Here is a 16,646-nt window from a genome sequence, read left to right on the forward strand (position 1 = left end):
ATGTGCTGCTGGAACATTGTTACTTATTATTTCATAAATCTCTGACATGATTAATCAATTGTTAACATTATAATCGAGTTTGATCTTTTCTGATAAAGTTGTATAAGCTCTATATTTCATTTATGCTCAAACTTTTTATATTTTTAATTTTCTTGTCATGTTTGTTTTAATATGTGGATATTTTTAAGGATTGCACAAAATTTTGTTGTACTTGTTGTGCAATGACAATGAAGGAATCTGATTTGATCTGATACTTTGTATTCTACACTGTCAAGAGCATTTTTAACATGTCAAACAAATATTGCTATGCTAATCTTAGACATCTGTCATGAACATGGATTTCAGGCGCCCCAAATCTGACAAACAAGCAAAAAGTCATTGCCAAGCTGATACAAAAGGTTTAACGTTGAAACGACCTAATTTTCTCTGAACATCATTCCCAAACCCTCGCCTTTCATTTCTAATCATCCGGCTGTTACTGCGTCTGATCGCTTATCATGATTCCATGTGACCTCTGACCCTGTGTCTTATGGAGGATGTGGCTAAAAGGAAACAAGCTGAAGGTCTGATAATGTGACCAGGCGTCGAGAGTAGAGAGGGTGACATGGAAAGGTAACATTCCACAGCAAGGTGACCTGATCTGAGCCGTGGGCCCAAACGCTGATATCTCGGGTGAAGGGAAGACTCTAATCAGGACCACAAAGTGCTCCACATTGGAGGGTGAATTGCCTCCATCCAACCTTGGCCCATCTCAGAGGTCTTTTATCTCTGCTGATTTACAGGTTGATAGGTCCTTTGCTTTTTCACCTCCCCCCCCAGTCATCTCTGGTACTCTCTGGCTAACACTTTATTAAATTCCAGTCATCCTATACCCATGTAGGACATAAATGCCATTGGATCTCCACAACAACAACCCAAGAGCGCTGTAATCAACAGCCTTTTCTGTCATTTCAGGGAATGTTATCAACACGCCACACTGATTGGAATATCTCAAAGCTGTCAAAATAAGCATTGGTAATTAAACTTCAACCAGAAAAAACATTTATTGAAAGGCACTCTGCCTTGGTTGTTTTACCCGCTATCCAGGCTAATTTTCTATTGGGAAATGCTTCAGCCAATAGACAGTCACACTTCTGACCTTGCTCTTAGAAGGAGAGTGATGCTGATGCCATTTCTATATTCATCAGGGCTTAATGGTCTGAGAGAGATGCGACCAAAGCTGTCATTCACCCTGTGAGGAGGTGTCACAAGGGAAAATGCATCAAAAAACCCGTCAGCCATTTTGTCCACATTGATTCATTGAAGTTTCTATGGGAGGTCATGGATTATTCAGTCATCTCTGTGTGTTTGCTTATAATACAAGTTTCAATTTCAATACACTTTATTTAACCCCATGGGGCAATTGCGAGACCCGTAGATTAGTTCAAGTTATATAAATTATAAATAATAAACATAGCCTACTACATTAAGAAATAAATAGGCAGATGTATATCAACCTTGTCACCATAGTCCATTGCAGCATTACTAAATAAAATAAGTACATTATCAAACATAGTAATTCATGTAGGGGAGAGCAGGGGCGAAAGTACCATTTTTCAGAAAAACCTGATTTTAATAGATAATGTTTCAGACAGAGATATATTTTTGCTGTGGTCACTAACTCACAGGTGTGGTCTATCAATATCAGGTTGTATTTTGTACAAATGCAGAACGACTATCGTATAATTTCACTTTAAACATAAGTGGCACATTGTTACTTTCGAGCCCGTCAGCTGGGACAAAAGTAACACACAGGTGGGTCAAAAGTAACACAACAATACAAGCTAGATTTTTTGTGTTACCCTTGTATTTAATAAATAAACATGACTGTGACCTTTGTTAATGTGTAACTGCAAACATATTTGTCCTTTATCTTTAAATAAAACAATGTAATTAAACTTTTATTTTAAATATAAAAGTAACCTCACAGCCCAAACTTGAATTGTTTAGAATATTTCATATTATATTAAGGATACAATATAAATATATAATATAAATGCAGGGGGAAATGGTTAGATGGAGAAATTGTTTATGAACCTGACATGATTAAAATAAATTAAGACTTTACTGATCCTGCACTGGGGATATTTGCATGTTGCAGCAGTTTCAGAACCAGTGAAAAAATGAAACAATTTAGAAAGATAGGACAAAAATGAAAATAAAAAATACATTTAAGATAAAAATTAAAAAGCTATTTACAGAATAGGCCTATACAAATGTCACATTTTGAAATGAATTTAAATTTGTTTTGCATTTTGAGTGCTTTTTAGTGACACCTACTCCAATGACCTCCTGAGGAGACAGGCCAAAATAAATATCAGCTCTCTCTTAATATAAGCATGCAGCTTCCTCTTCTAGTCCAAGGAGAAGACTTAATAATGTGATCTGTACCTGTGGTCTAGTCTTCTCCCCAATAATCTCTGCCCTCCTCCTGCATTATCTGAACAAAGCGACTTTATCAGCTGACCTGAGACTAATGTTTCTAATAGAGACGTCCAGAAACGCCTTCTCATAAACATCTGGCTGAATTAGACCTCTGTCTTTCTGACCCACGCTACTGGCATATTCTGTTGGTATAATATGATATAAACATGTTTTAATAAATGCTGCAACACACAGAAAAGTCACCACATTAGCAGCGAGACAAAAGAAAACACTTGTGGTCAGGTGTAGCGGGGCGAAAGTAACAAGTGTTACTCCTGACATATAAACACGATTTATTTTTATACTGAAAACCTCTGACAGGGCAAACTTCAGGGTGTGTTAAAGCACTAAATAACCCGTAGATTAATCATTACTGTGGCACATGAAACAAGAGACACAACTTCTAATTCGAAAAACAGTCCCGCTTCAGAAATTTACTTGCCGTGCTCGAAAACAGTTTTCTGAAGACGGCTTCAGGAAACGATGACAAAATCATACGATATTTGGCAGCTCCATCAAGGTTTGCGTGCTGAAGGTGCTGTCACAGCTTGGACTGAAAATGAAGTCAGGGCTCGGAGAAAATCGCCTTGTTACTTTCGACCCATGTTACTTTCCCCTCCGGTTTAACCCTACTTTATAGGTGGCTTTTAGTGTGTATAAATTCAAAATGCTATGCAGCCCTCTGCATAGCAGATGGGTGAGATCATAGTCCAGTATTGCAAGAATTTATGAATCACTAAGTGAGAGTGTGTGTGCTTGTATGCGTAAGTGTGTGCAGGGGAGTGAAGGAAGTGGTGATCGGGGTGAGAAGGAGTTCAGGGATGGTTTGGTTTAGGAGCTGAACAGCCTTGGGTACAAAGGTTGCCCTTCTCCTCTGAGTTCTGCAGCCTGGACAGCGCAGCCGATGTCCTGAGGGGAGTCACTCAGATGCAGGGAACAGAGAGTGTGAGGGGTCCTGGAAAATGCTGCCAGCTAGCCTCAGCATCTGCTGCTCACATATAGTGGAGGTAAAAGTTCTGTAAGTTTTCCAAAATGTTTAAAAAGTCAGTTATACGTAAACCTGCCTAAGAAGTTCATATTTTCTGTGAGAAGATAATTTTTCTTCATTTCCCTGCCCAAATTACAGAAACCAGGTCTCTCAAATAAACAATGATTAGGAAATCAGATCTAAAGCTGACAGTAACACAGTTACTGGTATGCATTTCAAATGTGCTGACTGGTGACTGGCAGTTGGAGCTCTCCCAAAGCTGAATCATTGGTACAAAGATGTGAAATGCTGGTAAAAGCTACAGTATCTGTTTAGGTGATGAAAGCCATAAATATAAGTCTGTGTACATATTAGAAAACATTAGCCAAATAACACAGTACTCCCAAAAAGCATTTCAGTACCAAAAATCCAGCGACTGAGATTAAAGTGTTGTTGTATGTGCCACTAATGCTTGCCTGAAGATTAGACTTTATTTACTTTTCTATTTCAGCTTTGAGAAATCAGACATACATCAAAAGAAGGTAAAAGCAGTCAACAGACGATCAGTGAGTTTTAAAGGCCGTCATGAAACTCCCAGTCCCTTTTTTTTTGGAAGAGAAAATGAAAGTGAAAGGCCAAACTATTTCCCAAAATGTTTGTTATAAGCACTCATCATAGTTTACGGCCTGACTAACTTACCATACCATGGGTCTTTCCCTGTTGTTTTTAGAGTTGTTGCCAGGTATGAGCATCTCTACAATTACTGCATAATGTTATGATAACTAACTAAACCTATGGGAAGAACTAAGAATTTAGATTATCAATTGTATTTCTTTGACGAAGTACTTTGAGGATATCATTATTAAAATAAACCTGTAAATTAGGAACATACTGTACAGTGGTAAAAATCTTCTGAAACCAGCAAACCACTTCCAAACTCTATGGCAACTTCTTTCTCTGACCATTCAACCCCTTGGGTGAAGAACAAGCATTATTTGTTGAAGCAAACATTGGTCCAGAACAGTAAAGGCCACCTTTTTTCTGCATTATATTACAGCACTAGGGCTGAACGATTTGGGGAAAAAATCTAAATGCGTTTTTTTCTGCCACATATTCCATAGTTTATAATAATATTATATTATAAAATTGCAAATAGTGCATTTCTACATGCAATTTTTTTTAGGTTTAGCTACAGTTCAGTATTCACGGCCAGTTTATTTTTGACGATTTTCAAAATAAAACACCTTGTGCGGACTGTGTCCACCTGTGTGACGCTTGTGATTGGAGAGCAAGTCTCTCACACAAGGATAACAACAGAAACTGCATGACGGTTTAAAACGGGGTCAGATGCGCTGTGTAATTGACCTACATTTTAATTGCCGTCTTCACGATTAGCTAATCGCGTTCTTTCAAATCGCAATTTGGATTTGAAAACAATTAATCATTCAGCCCTATACAACGCCAAATTGAACCAATGCTGATGACAACATCATATTTATATTCCCAAATAAATGTTATGTACAAACAGGGAAACACTGATGAAACAATTCAATGGGAAATTAAGTTTTTTCATGTCTCAGTCAAAAAGAAACCGTTCATGTTATGCAGTTTTATAAACGGGATGTTAAATTATATTTGCCTGTCTTGGAAATGTTAATTCAAACTGGTAAAACATGAAGAATGAACAAGGTTGAATTTGTTTTGGTCTACTTTAATCCTGCTCTGAATGCAGATGGAACATTATAATTCCAGGCTCATACCGTGACAAAAACAGATGAGAGCAGCAAGAAATCATGACGTGGAAGCACTGCCTTTTTTTCCTCCTTTTTAAACAAATTCCACAGAGTTCAGAGTGATTTACCCCTGCAACTAATGACAGCATTTTGTTCTTAATGGATTCTCCAAGAGCTTCCAGTCATTTAGAAACACGTTTGTTGCATTAATTTCTTCATCCTGACACAAACACATGAAATTATTGAGCTGAAATAGGACTGAGAAAAGATAATGAAGTTCTAGTGTGACAAAGACGAAGTGGAGAGATGCAAAGAGTCAGAAAAAGAGACAAAGAGCACAAGAGAAAGAGAACACAGATTCAAAGATGGCTAATGAGAAAATCATTGCCTCGTTAACAATCACGAATCAATCAAAAACCTAATCAAAAGCCTTGAATCAAACCTGACAGTTTGGTTAAGTTAATTGTTGTAGACAATTTCTGTGACAGCAAATGGTTTCATGACAATCAAGCCACAGACACAAAGCAGATATGCAGAGAGTCCATCGTCAATAATCAAAGCCTACCACAGGCTCTTTCTGTTGAGTGCAGCACTTTTACCACAGATTCAGATTAAGCCAGTCAGGTTTCAGTAACTGTTTCCATTAGAGACAGAGAGAGCAGACAGAGAGAAAAAGAGGAGGGCGAGAGTTGTTCAAAAATCTTTCATCCACATGGGAGGAGAGATTTCCTTCTTCGGTCAGATATTTTAAGGCGGAATAACACTTTCTCATGGAATAAAACTCCCTGAACACTGAAAACATCTACTGTTCAGATTTTTTAACAGGTGACCTCTCGTGGCTGTGTGACGACACACTGTGCTGTGTGTCTCTGATAAGCAAAAGGCAGACGTAGCAGGACATTGTTATAGTGCTACAAAACTTCTTGGAAGGGTGACAGAAAGAGTTGAGTTATGACACAGGAAACACCCGTTCGTATCCCGTATCCTACAGTCAACAAGGAATAGTTAAAGATTTGTAAAAACACATTTATTGGCTTTCTTCGCAAGAGCTGGATAAGATAAACGCTGCCACTCTCACAGTAGTGTGTGCTAAGTGTTTAGCTTAGCTTAGTATGCAATCTGGAGGCAGGGGGAAACAGCTAGCCTGAAACTTTGGACAGAGCCAGGCTAACTTTCCCCTTGCTTCCAGTCTTTATGCTAAATTAGGCAAGCCACCCACTGGCTCCAGCTCCATCCTCTACTACCTAGGCTACCTATTACCAAAATCATGTGTTTTTCTTCTCTTCCCTGCAGGAAATCTGTCCATCTAGTACATGCCATGAATACATCTCGCACACCGGAACTTGAAAGCCTTGCAAGCATTCAGCGTCAATAATTATAATCAATTCTTTTTTTTTTGTTCCTTATTGACTCAGTTTCTTTATGCTCTCCACATTTTCCCCATAGTCATGTGCACCACCGTAATGGCTCTACACCGTTCCAGGGTGGCCTGCCACCCAGTTTGAGAACGACTGCCATTGACCACAGCAGTGGCAAATTAGAAAATGCTTATAAGAATCATTGTAATGTAATAGTTGGAAAGCCCCTGACGAACATTGTTGTCCTAGTAATAGGGGCGCCAGATCAGACATATGACCTATTTTAGTTTAGAAGACTGGTCGGCTCTTGGCTATATCAACTTTCATCAAATGTGATGTCACCATGTCAATGTTCCTGCATATTTTTTTAAATGTCAAGACATCAAGCCTAGGAAACAAAAGCACTATGAATCTCTGCTTCTCCCGAATATCTGGTTGTAGGCTCAGACCTCTTAGCCTGACCAACCATCTCTATGGTTTAAACAGACACATAGTTTCCTATTCACAATGATAAATGATAATTAGTTCAACAGACACGAGTGGCAAACATGCTCTCAGTCTCTTGTCTGCCTCTCCAGACACACAGACGGTATGCATGCACATATACAATCACACTCTGCTGTTTTAAGCCAGGCTCACATTATGTTCACATAATGTAGCTGTAGGCCACCATTCACTTTCTTGAAAACATCGTCTTGCTGGACAGGAAGGAATCTTTTTCCCTCGCAGATTCTTTACATTCTTCCTTAGCAGCAAGACCCATTTATAGCAAACGGGCCAAGCTAATTCCCATCGCACTGACTTCTAGAAATGGTCTGCTTCACGTTGTTTCACCCCAAAAATCCCTTCCCGAACAAGAATATGGGCTCTACTTTCTTATCCAAATAATCACAGAAAACTTGCCAAATATACGTGACGTCTGTGACATATGAGCCAACAAAAACAAAGACTTCTCCTCTCAATGGGAAAGTCTTACAGTGTAGCAATCCTCACTGCCCCGTCCACACCACACCACCACGCTACAGCTGAGGCTGCAGGGTTTTGTTTTCGATATCAGTGCCCATCCAATATCTGAATTTTGGAACACCAAACAATACTTTAACTGAGGGTACATACAGATGTATAAAGCTCCTTTTTTTCCCCATTAACTAAATATATGAAACCGCTTGTCCACTGTTAAACCGGACAGGCTGATTTATCAGTCGTTATTAGCTTGTCACGTCACGGTAATGCAAAATGTATTGCAGCGTTCTTGTATTAGACTGGATTACTTTTAGCTAAATAGGTGTACCTAATAAACTGAGTGTGTGTTTGAGGTAAATTAGAAACAGTGTCTATCTGATGGTTTGCCCAGCAGAAAGCTTTAACAAGTTTATTTACATGGATCCCAGATTTTTTTATCATTATTTTATTGGCTTCACAAGCAATTCTCAAAAAGTATTGAGGTTTAATATACAACCCTACTCATGATCAAGCAGAGGACAATAAAATACCGGCCTAGAGTCTTTAGTCTGCCTTTAGGTTGCTCATTGGGATCGAAGTGTACTCTGTATTTCCTTTTTGTCATCATTATGAAGTAGCCTGATTCCAAGCCTGACTCGCTGCAGACATCATTTACTTTTTCAGAGATTCAAATAGGCCTGTGTGTGCTCACTGATGGCTGTTTCCCTGGGTGGAAAAATAAGCTGATCAGAGCTTTGTAGGCGGGACCTTCCAAAAACAAATTTGAACACAAACAGAAATGATGAGAATAAAAATGGAAATTCAGCCTGATTATCAGTCTAGTACTGATCTGTTTGCCCTCAGATCTCTCTTGATCACAGTTCTGGATCTCAGCAGGTCTATCAGATAAAAATAAATAAAGGAATCTACCAGGCGACCGCAGCAGCAGCAGCGTGTCTGCCACATCAACACAAAGCATCCCTGTGTCTTATCACTTATTCATTAAGCAATGCCACTGCCTTATGCAGGCAATACACTGGAAAGGTTCCAAAAGGCTTAGAGACCATGTGGACACAGCTCTAGGTAGCCATCTGCAGTAAGTGCAGGTTGAGCACTACTGAACACTCACTGCTACTTTAACTCAGAAGAGCAACCAAGCAGGATTTCCTTGTCAATAAAAACACACACCAACACAACATCCCATCCTCAGACCTATCGACTGCCTTATCAACCAGCCGCCTACAGCAGCGAACTGAGAGGAATCAATATGTTATAGAGGGCTGCAAAATAACACCGTTGCACTGTTCTTAGGACAATTAAAAGAGTCTACAGGATGGATTAATGTTTTTGGATAAAATTAGGCAGCTTGCCATAACAAAAGGTGGCCACTTTTGTGCTACAGCAGGGCTTGAAGCATCTAGGCTTGGTTAATACAACAAAATGTGTTGTGAGACAATTTCCATTAGCCAACCATTTATACAGAGGTAACTAAGCCTTTAATATCTCCCGTTGTTTTACACCATGTGGAAAATGTTGCAAATCAAATGACTGCTTTGTGATAGGATTTTTACATCAAAGCATGTAAAAAGGAAGCATCTTGATTTGTAAGGTTTGCTGGACATTCATGTCTGCTAATTTTATCCATAACCAGTTTCTTAATAGATACTGGTACTGATACTATTTAAGACCACTTACCTTCCTGGCAACATTATAGCTGCAAATTCTAGCCTACACCTGCTTTGCAGACCTACACTAATCAATATTTTTATTAACAATGGTTAAAATGACGTTCCAATCAAGGTGACAACAACACAAGAGCAAGTCACCAGAGCTGTAGACTTGAGACTTGAGACTTAACTGTTGTACTTACTTTACACTTGACTCCTACAAAACTTCACACAGACTTGTAAACAAAACAGTAAAAACTAGAAGGGCACTGAGAGCAGAGACCTCTTGCAAGGCCAGTAGTCCAGATTTCTATGATATACAAATCTGCAAGAGCAACCGCCATATATGTCTGGATATGTTTCCAAAATTATTAGAATTACAGTGCGTCAAAATCGAATAAAACTGAAGCCTCGTCATCTCAGTTGTGTATTTATTATGTACTTGCATTACCCTGCATTTGTTTCTACAAACACGATGTCTGAGGTGGCTGTTATGTTTTGTTGTATGTATAGTTCCGGCACACCGTTCACTTTAATGTTAATGGGTTCATGTTAAGTGACAAATTCAGTTGATTTTGCCATTGTTGGCGTTACAGCTGACCTATCTGGCACTGTAAACAAAAGTGAAAAGTAATTTGTATGGCTGCCCCATGTTTCGGATCTGCTCCAAAATGTAATTGGTTCTTCCTTGGCCGATGCTACACTCTTCCACCAAGTTTCATGGAAATCAGGCAAGTAGTTTTTCCATAGTCCTGCTGACAGACAAACGGCACCAAAAACCTCCTTGGCGGAGGTAATTATCCCCAACTCTGCTGTTCCCCTCAGGCCTATGGAGCATTTCAGCATCTTTCAGGCTCACAACTTTACAGCCAGATATTTTTCCCAGGAGTTGTAGAGGAACAAACTGGAGCTGACTGGAGAGTGAATATGGACTTAGATTCATGAAGTGCACACATACAGAAATCCAAATGTATGGTAATCTCTGTGTCTGCTGGATGCATAAAAAGGGAACTTTTTAGTGTTTCCTATTGCTGTGGTCACATCACCTTTATAAAGCCAATATTTACATTTGTGTAATGTCGTGGAGTCAAATGTTGGCCGATCGATGCATCTTAAAGCCACAGGTACACACCCCATTTCACCCATTTAATTGGAATTTTACACTGAGACTAGAGCAGGGGAGTGGTGGTGTTTTTAGGAATTTTAGGCACGTGCCTGCATCATACTGCATTGGGTAGTTCAGGAAAAAAACATGTGGACTCAATTCCCCAGAACACCGTACCTGCTGAAAAAGAACGAGAGGTCATAAATGTGGACAAACCTCAACTTTCATCATCATCTGTGGACTAAGCACCCTGAAACAAGCTGTTTAGCCACACATTTTAGAAAAGCATTCTAAATTGGTATGAAAAACAGGGATTTTGCATTTAACACAGTCAGTTTTCACTTCGGGACGGTGCGCACAATGTTTGGGACAGCTGTGGGATGGCTGAGAAGCAAGTCTGGAGCCCTGGGTGCTCACACAGAGAGAATATGGTCGGTGCATTTGGTGGTGTCTAATTTGGCAGGCCAGAGAAGCCCTGTGATGGCGACTGACCCCGAGGGACGTCTCTGAGATGAGAGGGAAAACCACCATGCCCCACACATGAATATATTACACACCATATGCACCGAGTTAAAGCAACATCCACATCCAAATAAAAAAACCCAACTGCAATGCAGTCCTGACAACATCTGGCCGACAAGACCTTGATGAATATTTTTTTTGTGAAAAATATAGCGTACAACACTGTGGTAGCCCTGAAACTGGGCCAGTGATGTCACAAGCTAAGATTCATTTGTTTTCATCCTACCTCATCAAAGCCGCTGTCCTCTTTCTTGAAAGCTGCAAAGAGAAGAAAGGAAGAGAGAATCAGACACTGCCTGTATTGACATCTTTTGAAGAGGGAACAAAATAAAAAAAATAGTCTAACAGTAGAGATGCAGCACAGCACTGAACGTTGTCACTGTGCCGAAATTTGTCAGGAATTCATTCTGCCCTCATTAAAGCAGTGCAGGTCTAGCTTTTTTCATATTGAGCTGAAGAGGAGTTCTCTAGCTGTGTTGACAACTCCCTTTTCTCATGGAGTTTCACCAGAGGATGTTAGAGAGCAACACTAGCAGGGATGGAATTGACATTTTCCACCAGAAAAAAAAATTGCAGAAATGTTCACTTGTATGGCTATTGGTAAACTTTGTTTTTAGGATAATATAAACTGGGATTTTTATAAAAACTTTGTCAGCTCATATTTTATATCAACAGTTCTATTCAAGGCTGCCTACCAGATAAAATCTGTTGGAAACACATACTAAAAGTCATGACTTCTTTGTTAATAAGGCCGTGCAGCTGAAAAGCTCCAGAAAACGCTAGAATATTTGATCACAGATATATATGCTTCCGGGATAAAAAATTAATCTGCACACTCAATCTTAATTGTGATAACATTCTCAATAGCCCCACATGTATGCATTTGTAGATACCACGGTTGGTACAGGTAGATATATGAAGCTGGACTTTGACAAGACAAATAAAAATACAAATTATAGACAATCATCTGATTAAGACAGGGTCAAAAACAATAAAAATAGTAGAGGGGGAGTTCATATTGGACACACTTAACTGAAACTGGATTCTATGATCTCCCATTTAATTACAATCCTTCCTGCTGAAATAGTCAGGGACAACATTGTATCTCAGTAATGTATACTGTGTCAAACAAAACATTACACAAACAGTTCAGAAAAGACTACAAAAAACGGAATTGCAAAAACACTGTCCTGTGATACCAGAATCAAAAAGTACTGGTATATAAAAAGCTTCCCAATGATGTTACGTCTACATCCACACTGACAATCCACTGTTCCTCACATTCGCTGCGGGGAAAGACAGGATTGCATTTGACATCAATATCCTTCATTTTTATGAGGAAGAGGGGAGTTTGTTTCTGCATCTTTGACTTCTCATAGTTCAAGAAGCTTGCAGAGAGCATTATTAATTAGGAAATCATGATTTCCCCTCCAGTTATTAACTTCTCACGATGATTATGTTTTCTAATGAGAGAGGCAGTACAGATGGCTGAAAGACTGAGTGCTCTAGGGGCCGCTTCATGGTAATATGACTGTTTTATGTCAGAGTGAGTGTTTGGAAGCACGGTCCGCCCAGCCACTGAGCCGTTAAACTGCTGCTTCCTTCTCCACAGAGGGTCAGCACACACACAAGCCCTACAGACGTCCCAGACACTCCAGACAGCATCATCACAGCTGCAAATCCACACTCAATACAATGGATTAGACTGCAGGTAGAGAATAAAGCTCCTGCACTGGCTGCACCGGGTTAACAGCAGGAAACCCATTTTATATTGTCAGTTTAATTATTTGCAATTAAAATAACCAATTGCCAACTACAAATATTTTTGGGGAAATGTATTTGTTTTCAAATGTTGTAGTACTCTTCTTAAATATTCACATTTTAACTAGGGTGGATTGCCCTAATGTGGGACACTGCCTAATGTGGGACAGTTAAGGTCTAGTGTTTATAGGTCCCCCATAAATACAGGAATACCAGTGCAACTATTGGTTAGCCAAAGCTATGGTGTCATGTGATCAAAATCACATAACTTCTCAAATGTCCAGTCCCATATGAGGGTGGAGCAATCATCAAACAGGAGGCACCTTGTGTAAAGACCACCCAATTATCAGTAACATAGAGTTTTGACAAACTTGACATTAAGGAGTATAAGGTCAATTTAAATAAAACAGCCTTTTTAGCCTATTGTGCTTATAAAATGTTTGTCCATCAAAAAATAATGTAACTTTGCATGTTTAAACTATATATTTTATATTATTATCAAATTTTCAAGTGTCCCACTTTAGGAAATGTGGTTCCGGTATGATTTACCTAATGTGGGACAGTACAAAAAAGTGTAGTGTAGTGGGGCATGGTTTGTGGGACAGATGTTGTGTTTTTTACAGGGTTTTAGTGGTCTTATGCACTGTTAGAATGCTGTACTACATTTTTAAGGTCATGGGAACTGATTATTCTTTGGGGGATGGCAGTTTGACAGCTTTTTGTGTTTGTGTGTGAAGGGAGTAGATGTCTTAAAATGAAAAAATAGCTTTTAATTTAAAAACCAATAAAGCCAATAAACTTACTTTTATGCATCTAATGATCAATTCATTTAAACATATTTCAAATCACAATGGCAAAGCAGAGAGGTTTTCCGACGCAGAGCGAGAGACAAAATTAGGGAAAGGATGAGAGAAAAGGCAGGATAAAAGGCTTTGTTTGTGTTTGTTGTGAAGTAAAATAAACCAGAGTCAGGGATTCTGATTTTGCATTTAACCCTTTTCTATCTGCATAACGTCACACAGGCCTGTGTCAACAGTTGCTTAATGTCTGTGTCAAAATGGCATCAAAACTATCATATTATCTGATATATAAATATTATTTGTTGGTGTTCAGTTATCATTGTTTCATTCATCCATAACCAAGAGAGTTACTAACTTAAGTTTTATATTCTACATGAATTAAGGTTATTTTTTACAATATACTTTCAGTGTCCCACATTAGGGACACACCCGTCCCACATTAGGAAGTCACCGATTTTCTCAAAGAATTTGCACTAAGAGCATGTGTTATCTGTGTTTTCTTTTTTGATTTGATTAGGACACATCCTGAGGTTTTTAAAATGGTATTGGGTGTTGATTTAATACATTGGCTTCACATCGCAATATGCCGCAAAACAAAAAATGTCTCACATTAGGGCAATTCACCATAGATATTACTGGAGATGAACAATTTGAGAAAAATCATTACTTGCGTTTGATCCAATTGACAACTTTACACTGTGACCTCTGAGCTAACGTTAACATTAGCTTCTCAGGCTTCTCAGGCAGAATCCTGACGGTCCAGTTTCTGATATTTTTAGATGATAATTAAAATGATGTGCTTAGAAGTTAAACTGTGGATTCTCTGCCCACCAGCTGGAGTCTATTTACTTTTGAAAGCTACCAATCAACCAAATAATTTATCCACACGCATGCTGTTTGTGTTTTCAAATCTTTCAAACATCAAAATTATACATAGGCCTACTTATGCCAAGCTTGTTTACTCATTTTCTTTGACAAAATCATCTTTGACAGAGTGTTTAGTATGAAACTAGAGCCAGAAGGCAATTAGCTTAGCTTAGCATAAGTGGAAGGAGGGGGGAAAACTGTCTAGCTCTGTCCAAAGTTAAAAAATACACCCACCAACACCTCTAAATCTCACTAAATAACATGTGGCGTGCAATTTGTTTAATCTATACAAGTTAAAATGTGAAAGCTACAGGTTGTGGTATTAGCAGGGTTACGTGCTGTGATTATTTCTTGGCATCACTTTGATGGTGAGACTCAGTATGAAGCTCTAGCTTACAGATAAGAGTAACAGGCGATCCATCTTCTCATCTTCCACTTGGCAAGAAAGAAAATAAGCATATTTTAAACAAAAATGGCCGTTCATATGAGAGTATTTCACATTTGTGGGGAAAATTACAAGTGAAAACGTATCTTCACATGGGGATTAGGAAACACATATTTACATATTAAAACCAACCTGTGCAGTAAACATGTACTTTGACTACAATAAAGTAATTACATGTGATGTTCTGCATGTGATAAAATAAGATGTTTTGAAAACTTAAAAAACAAGATCCTTCGTTTGCACTGAATGATAGGAGCATTCAGTGAAGAATGTGTTCCTGTCAAAACATTCAGATTTTGATACCGGTGAGACGCTGTCAGAGCATTCTTGTTCACCGCAAATAATCGTTATACTATATTTATTTCCAGAGTGCATACAGAAAATAAAACAAACACTTTCCAAAGGAAATGATGAGAGGGATACATAAAATAATACTGAGGGAAAAATAAGACCATTTTCAAAACTCAATGTAGAAAAACATACACACACACAAAAAAATCTGGCTCTTCTGTCTTAAAACCCATAACAGCTCATTACTGCTTTTCATACTGCATCTCTCACTTGAAGCCCTTTTGATCAAAGTTGGAAGAAAAACATTAAAAAGCTGAACCTGTCTCTCATAGAGAGAAGGTGGTAAAATTAACTTCAGGGATGTGCAGATAAATCCACCTACAATAACTTTTCTTTATAGTTATATAGTTTTATCTATAGAAAACATGTATAGCTGACATAATATTAGACATATTTATTTATCCAGGTAAATTCCCCTTAGCACAAAAGCTCTTCTCTTTCTTCTTCTTTAACTCCTTACATTCGCACTTAGTCTAAAAACACCATTTACACCTGAACAACAGCAACATGGCAAAATCTCATCCAGTTTCAGCCACCAAGCAACAAAATCTTGCATGACAGCCAAATGGTCAAAGTGGGACAGAAAGCCCACCCCCTGTCTGTGATCGCCTACGCTGTATTTTAACTCGGCCAAACTCACAATGTTCTAATTGACATATTTTTATGTTTTGTTGTCGTCAGATGTCTTTTTGTCATCAGCTGAATGAGCATTAAATATTGATTTGATTATGGACCATCAATGCGACATGTTGCCGATTTGAAGATAAAACAGTTCCTCCTGCACAATCACTATTTTATGCTTTTCACAAAGTCAATCAAAAAGCTGTCTGGAAAAATAAACTCGCATAATGACAAGGACTGTGTCCGGTGATCAACTATATTGATATTTAAAAATATTGATCACAGAGGGTTAGAGACGACAGGCAGGTGTCTTCTTAACTTCATAGCCCCACACACCCCCTGGACAGGCTTACTACTGTCATCGTTTTCCAAAAAGCTCATTTTTTCCCGTCCACACTAGAATGTGAGGTGAGTTTTGAAAAGCTCCATGTTGGAGTGAGGACGATGTGCATTCAGATCTGAACAAGAACTACTACAGATGTCACCAACTAATGACAGCTTACATTACAAGTGCCTAGTTTTTTGTTCTCAGAACTGAGACATAAATAAATGCTAGAATGACATGTCCATGTGCTTTACAGCCTGTAGTGGTAGGTGGACTTCATTCAATGTACGGCTGGACGATATGGGCAAAAATGTTATCACGATAAAAAGTTTCATATATTTCGATAATTATCACGATAAGTATCAAATCGTTAATTCTTTTGAGTTTAAGGGCTGATTTTTGCTCCTGAGTGAAAGTTCAAGAAACCTAATGGTTATTGTGTTTTTAAACTCTTCTTTATAGTCATCACTTGAGGCCAAACAGTGGATCACTTCACAAAATCTGAGGTAGAACATTCAAAACAATTATGATAAAATATGCGTGAGTAAAATTAAGTAAAAGCTTTTAGCAGTTCCCCTCATTACCCTGTGAACTCGCACCAGAGTTCTGAACTCCTTCAGTCTTTCCCACAGGATTTTAAGAGACTATGGTGGGCAGATCTCAGACTATCTTGGGGAGCCCGGGGGAATGCCCCCCCCCCCCCCCCCCCCCCCCCCCCC

General features: G+C 38.7%; 1 protein-coding gene across 2 annotated transcripts in view; it reads right to left on the minus strand.

Annotated features, from left to right (window-relative positions):
• The window catches only part of cdk14 (cyclin-dependent kinase 14), a 206,269-nt gene that overhangs the window by 184,596 nt on the left and 5,027 nt on the right, over positions 1-16,646 (minus strand). For both annotated transcript variants that reach the window (XM_046045391.1, XM_046045392.1), the window contains exon 2: positions 10,984-11,015. In XM_046045391.1, coding sequence (XP_045901347.1) covers positions 10,984-11,015 — 32 coding nt within the window. The remainder of the gene's footprint in view (positions 1-10,983; positions 11,016-16,646) is intronic.

The sequence above is a fragment of the Micropterus dolomieu genome, linkage group LG03 (assembly GCF_021292245.1).
Source record: "Micropterus dolomieu isolate WLL.071019.BEF.003 ecotype Adirondacks linkage group LG03, ASM2129224v1, whole genome shotgun sequence".
NCBI lineage: Eukaryota > Metazoa > Chordata > Actinopteri > Centrarchiformes > Centrarchidae > Micropterus > Micropterus dolomieu.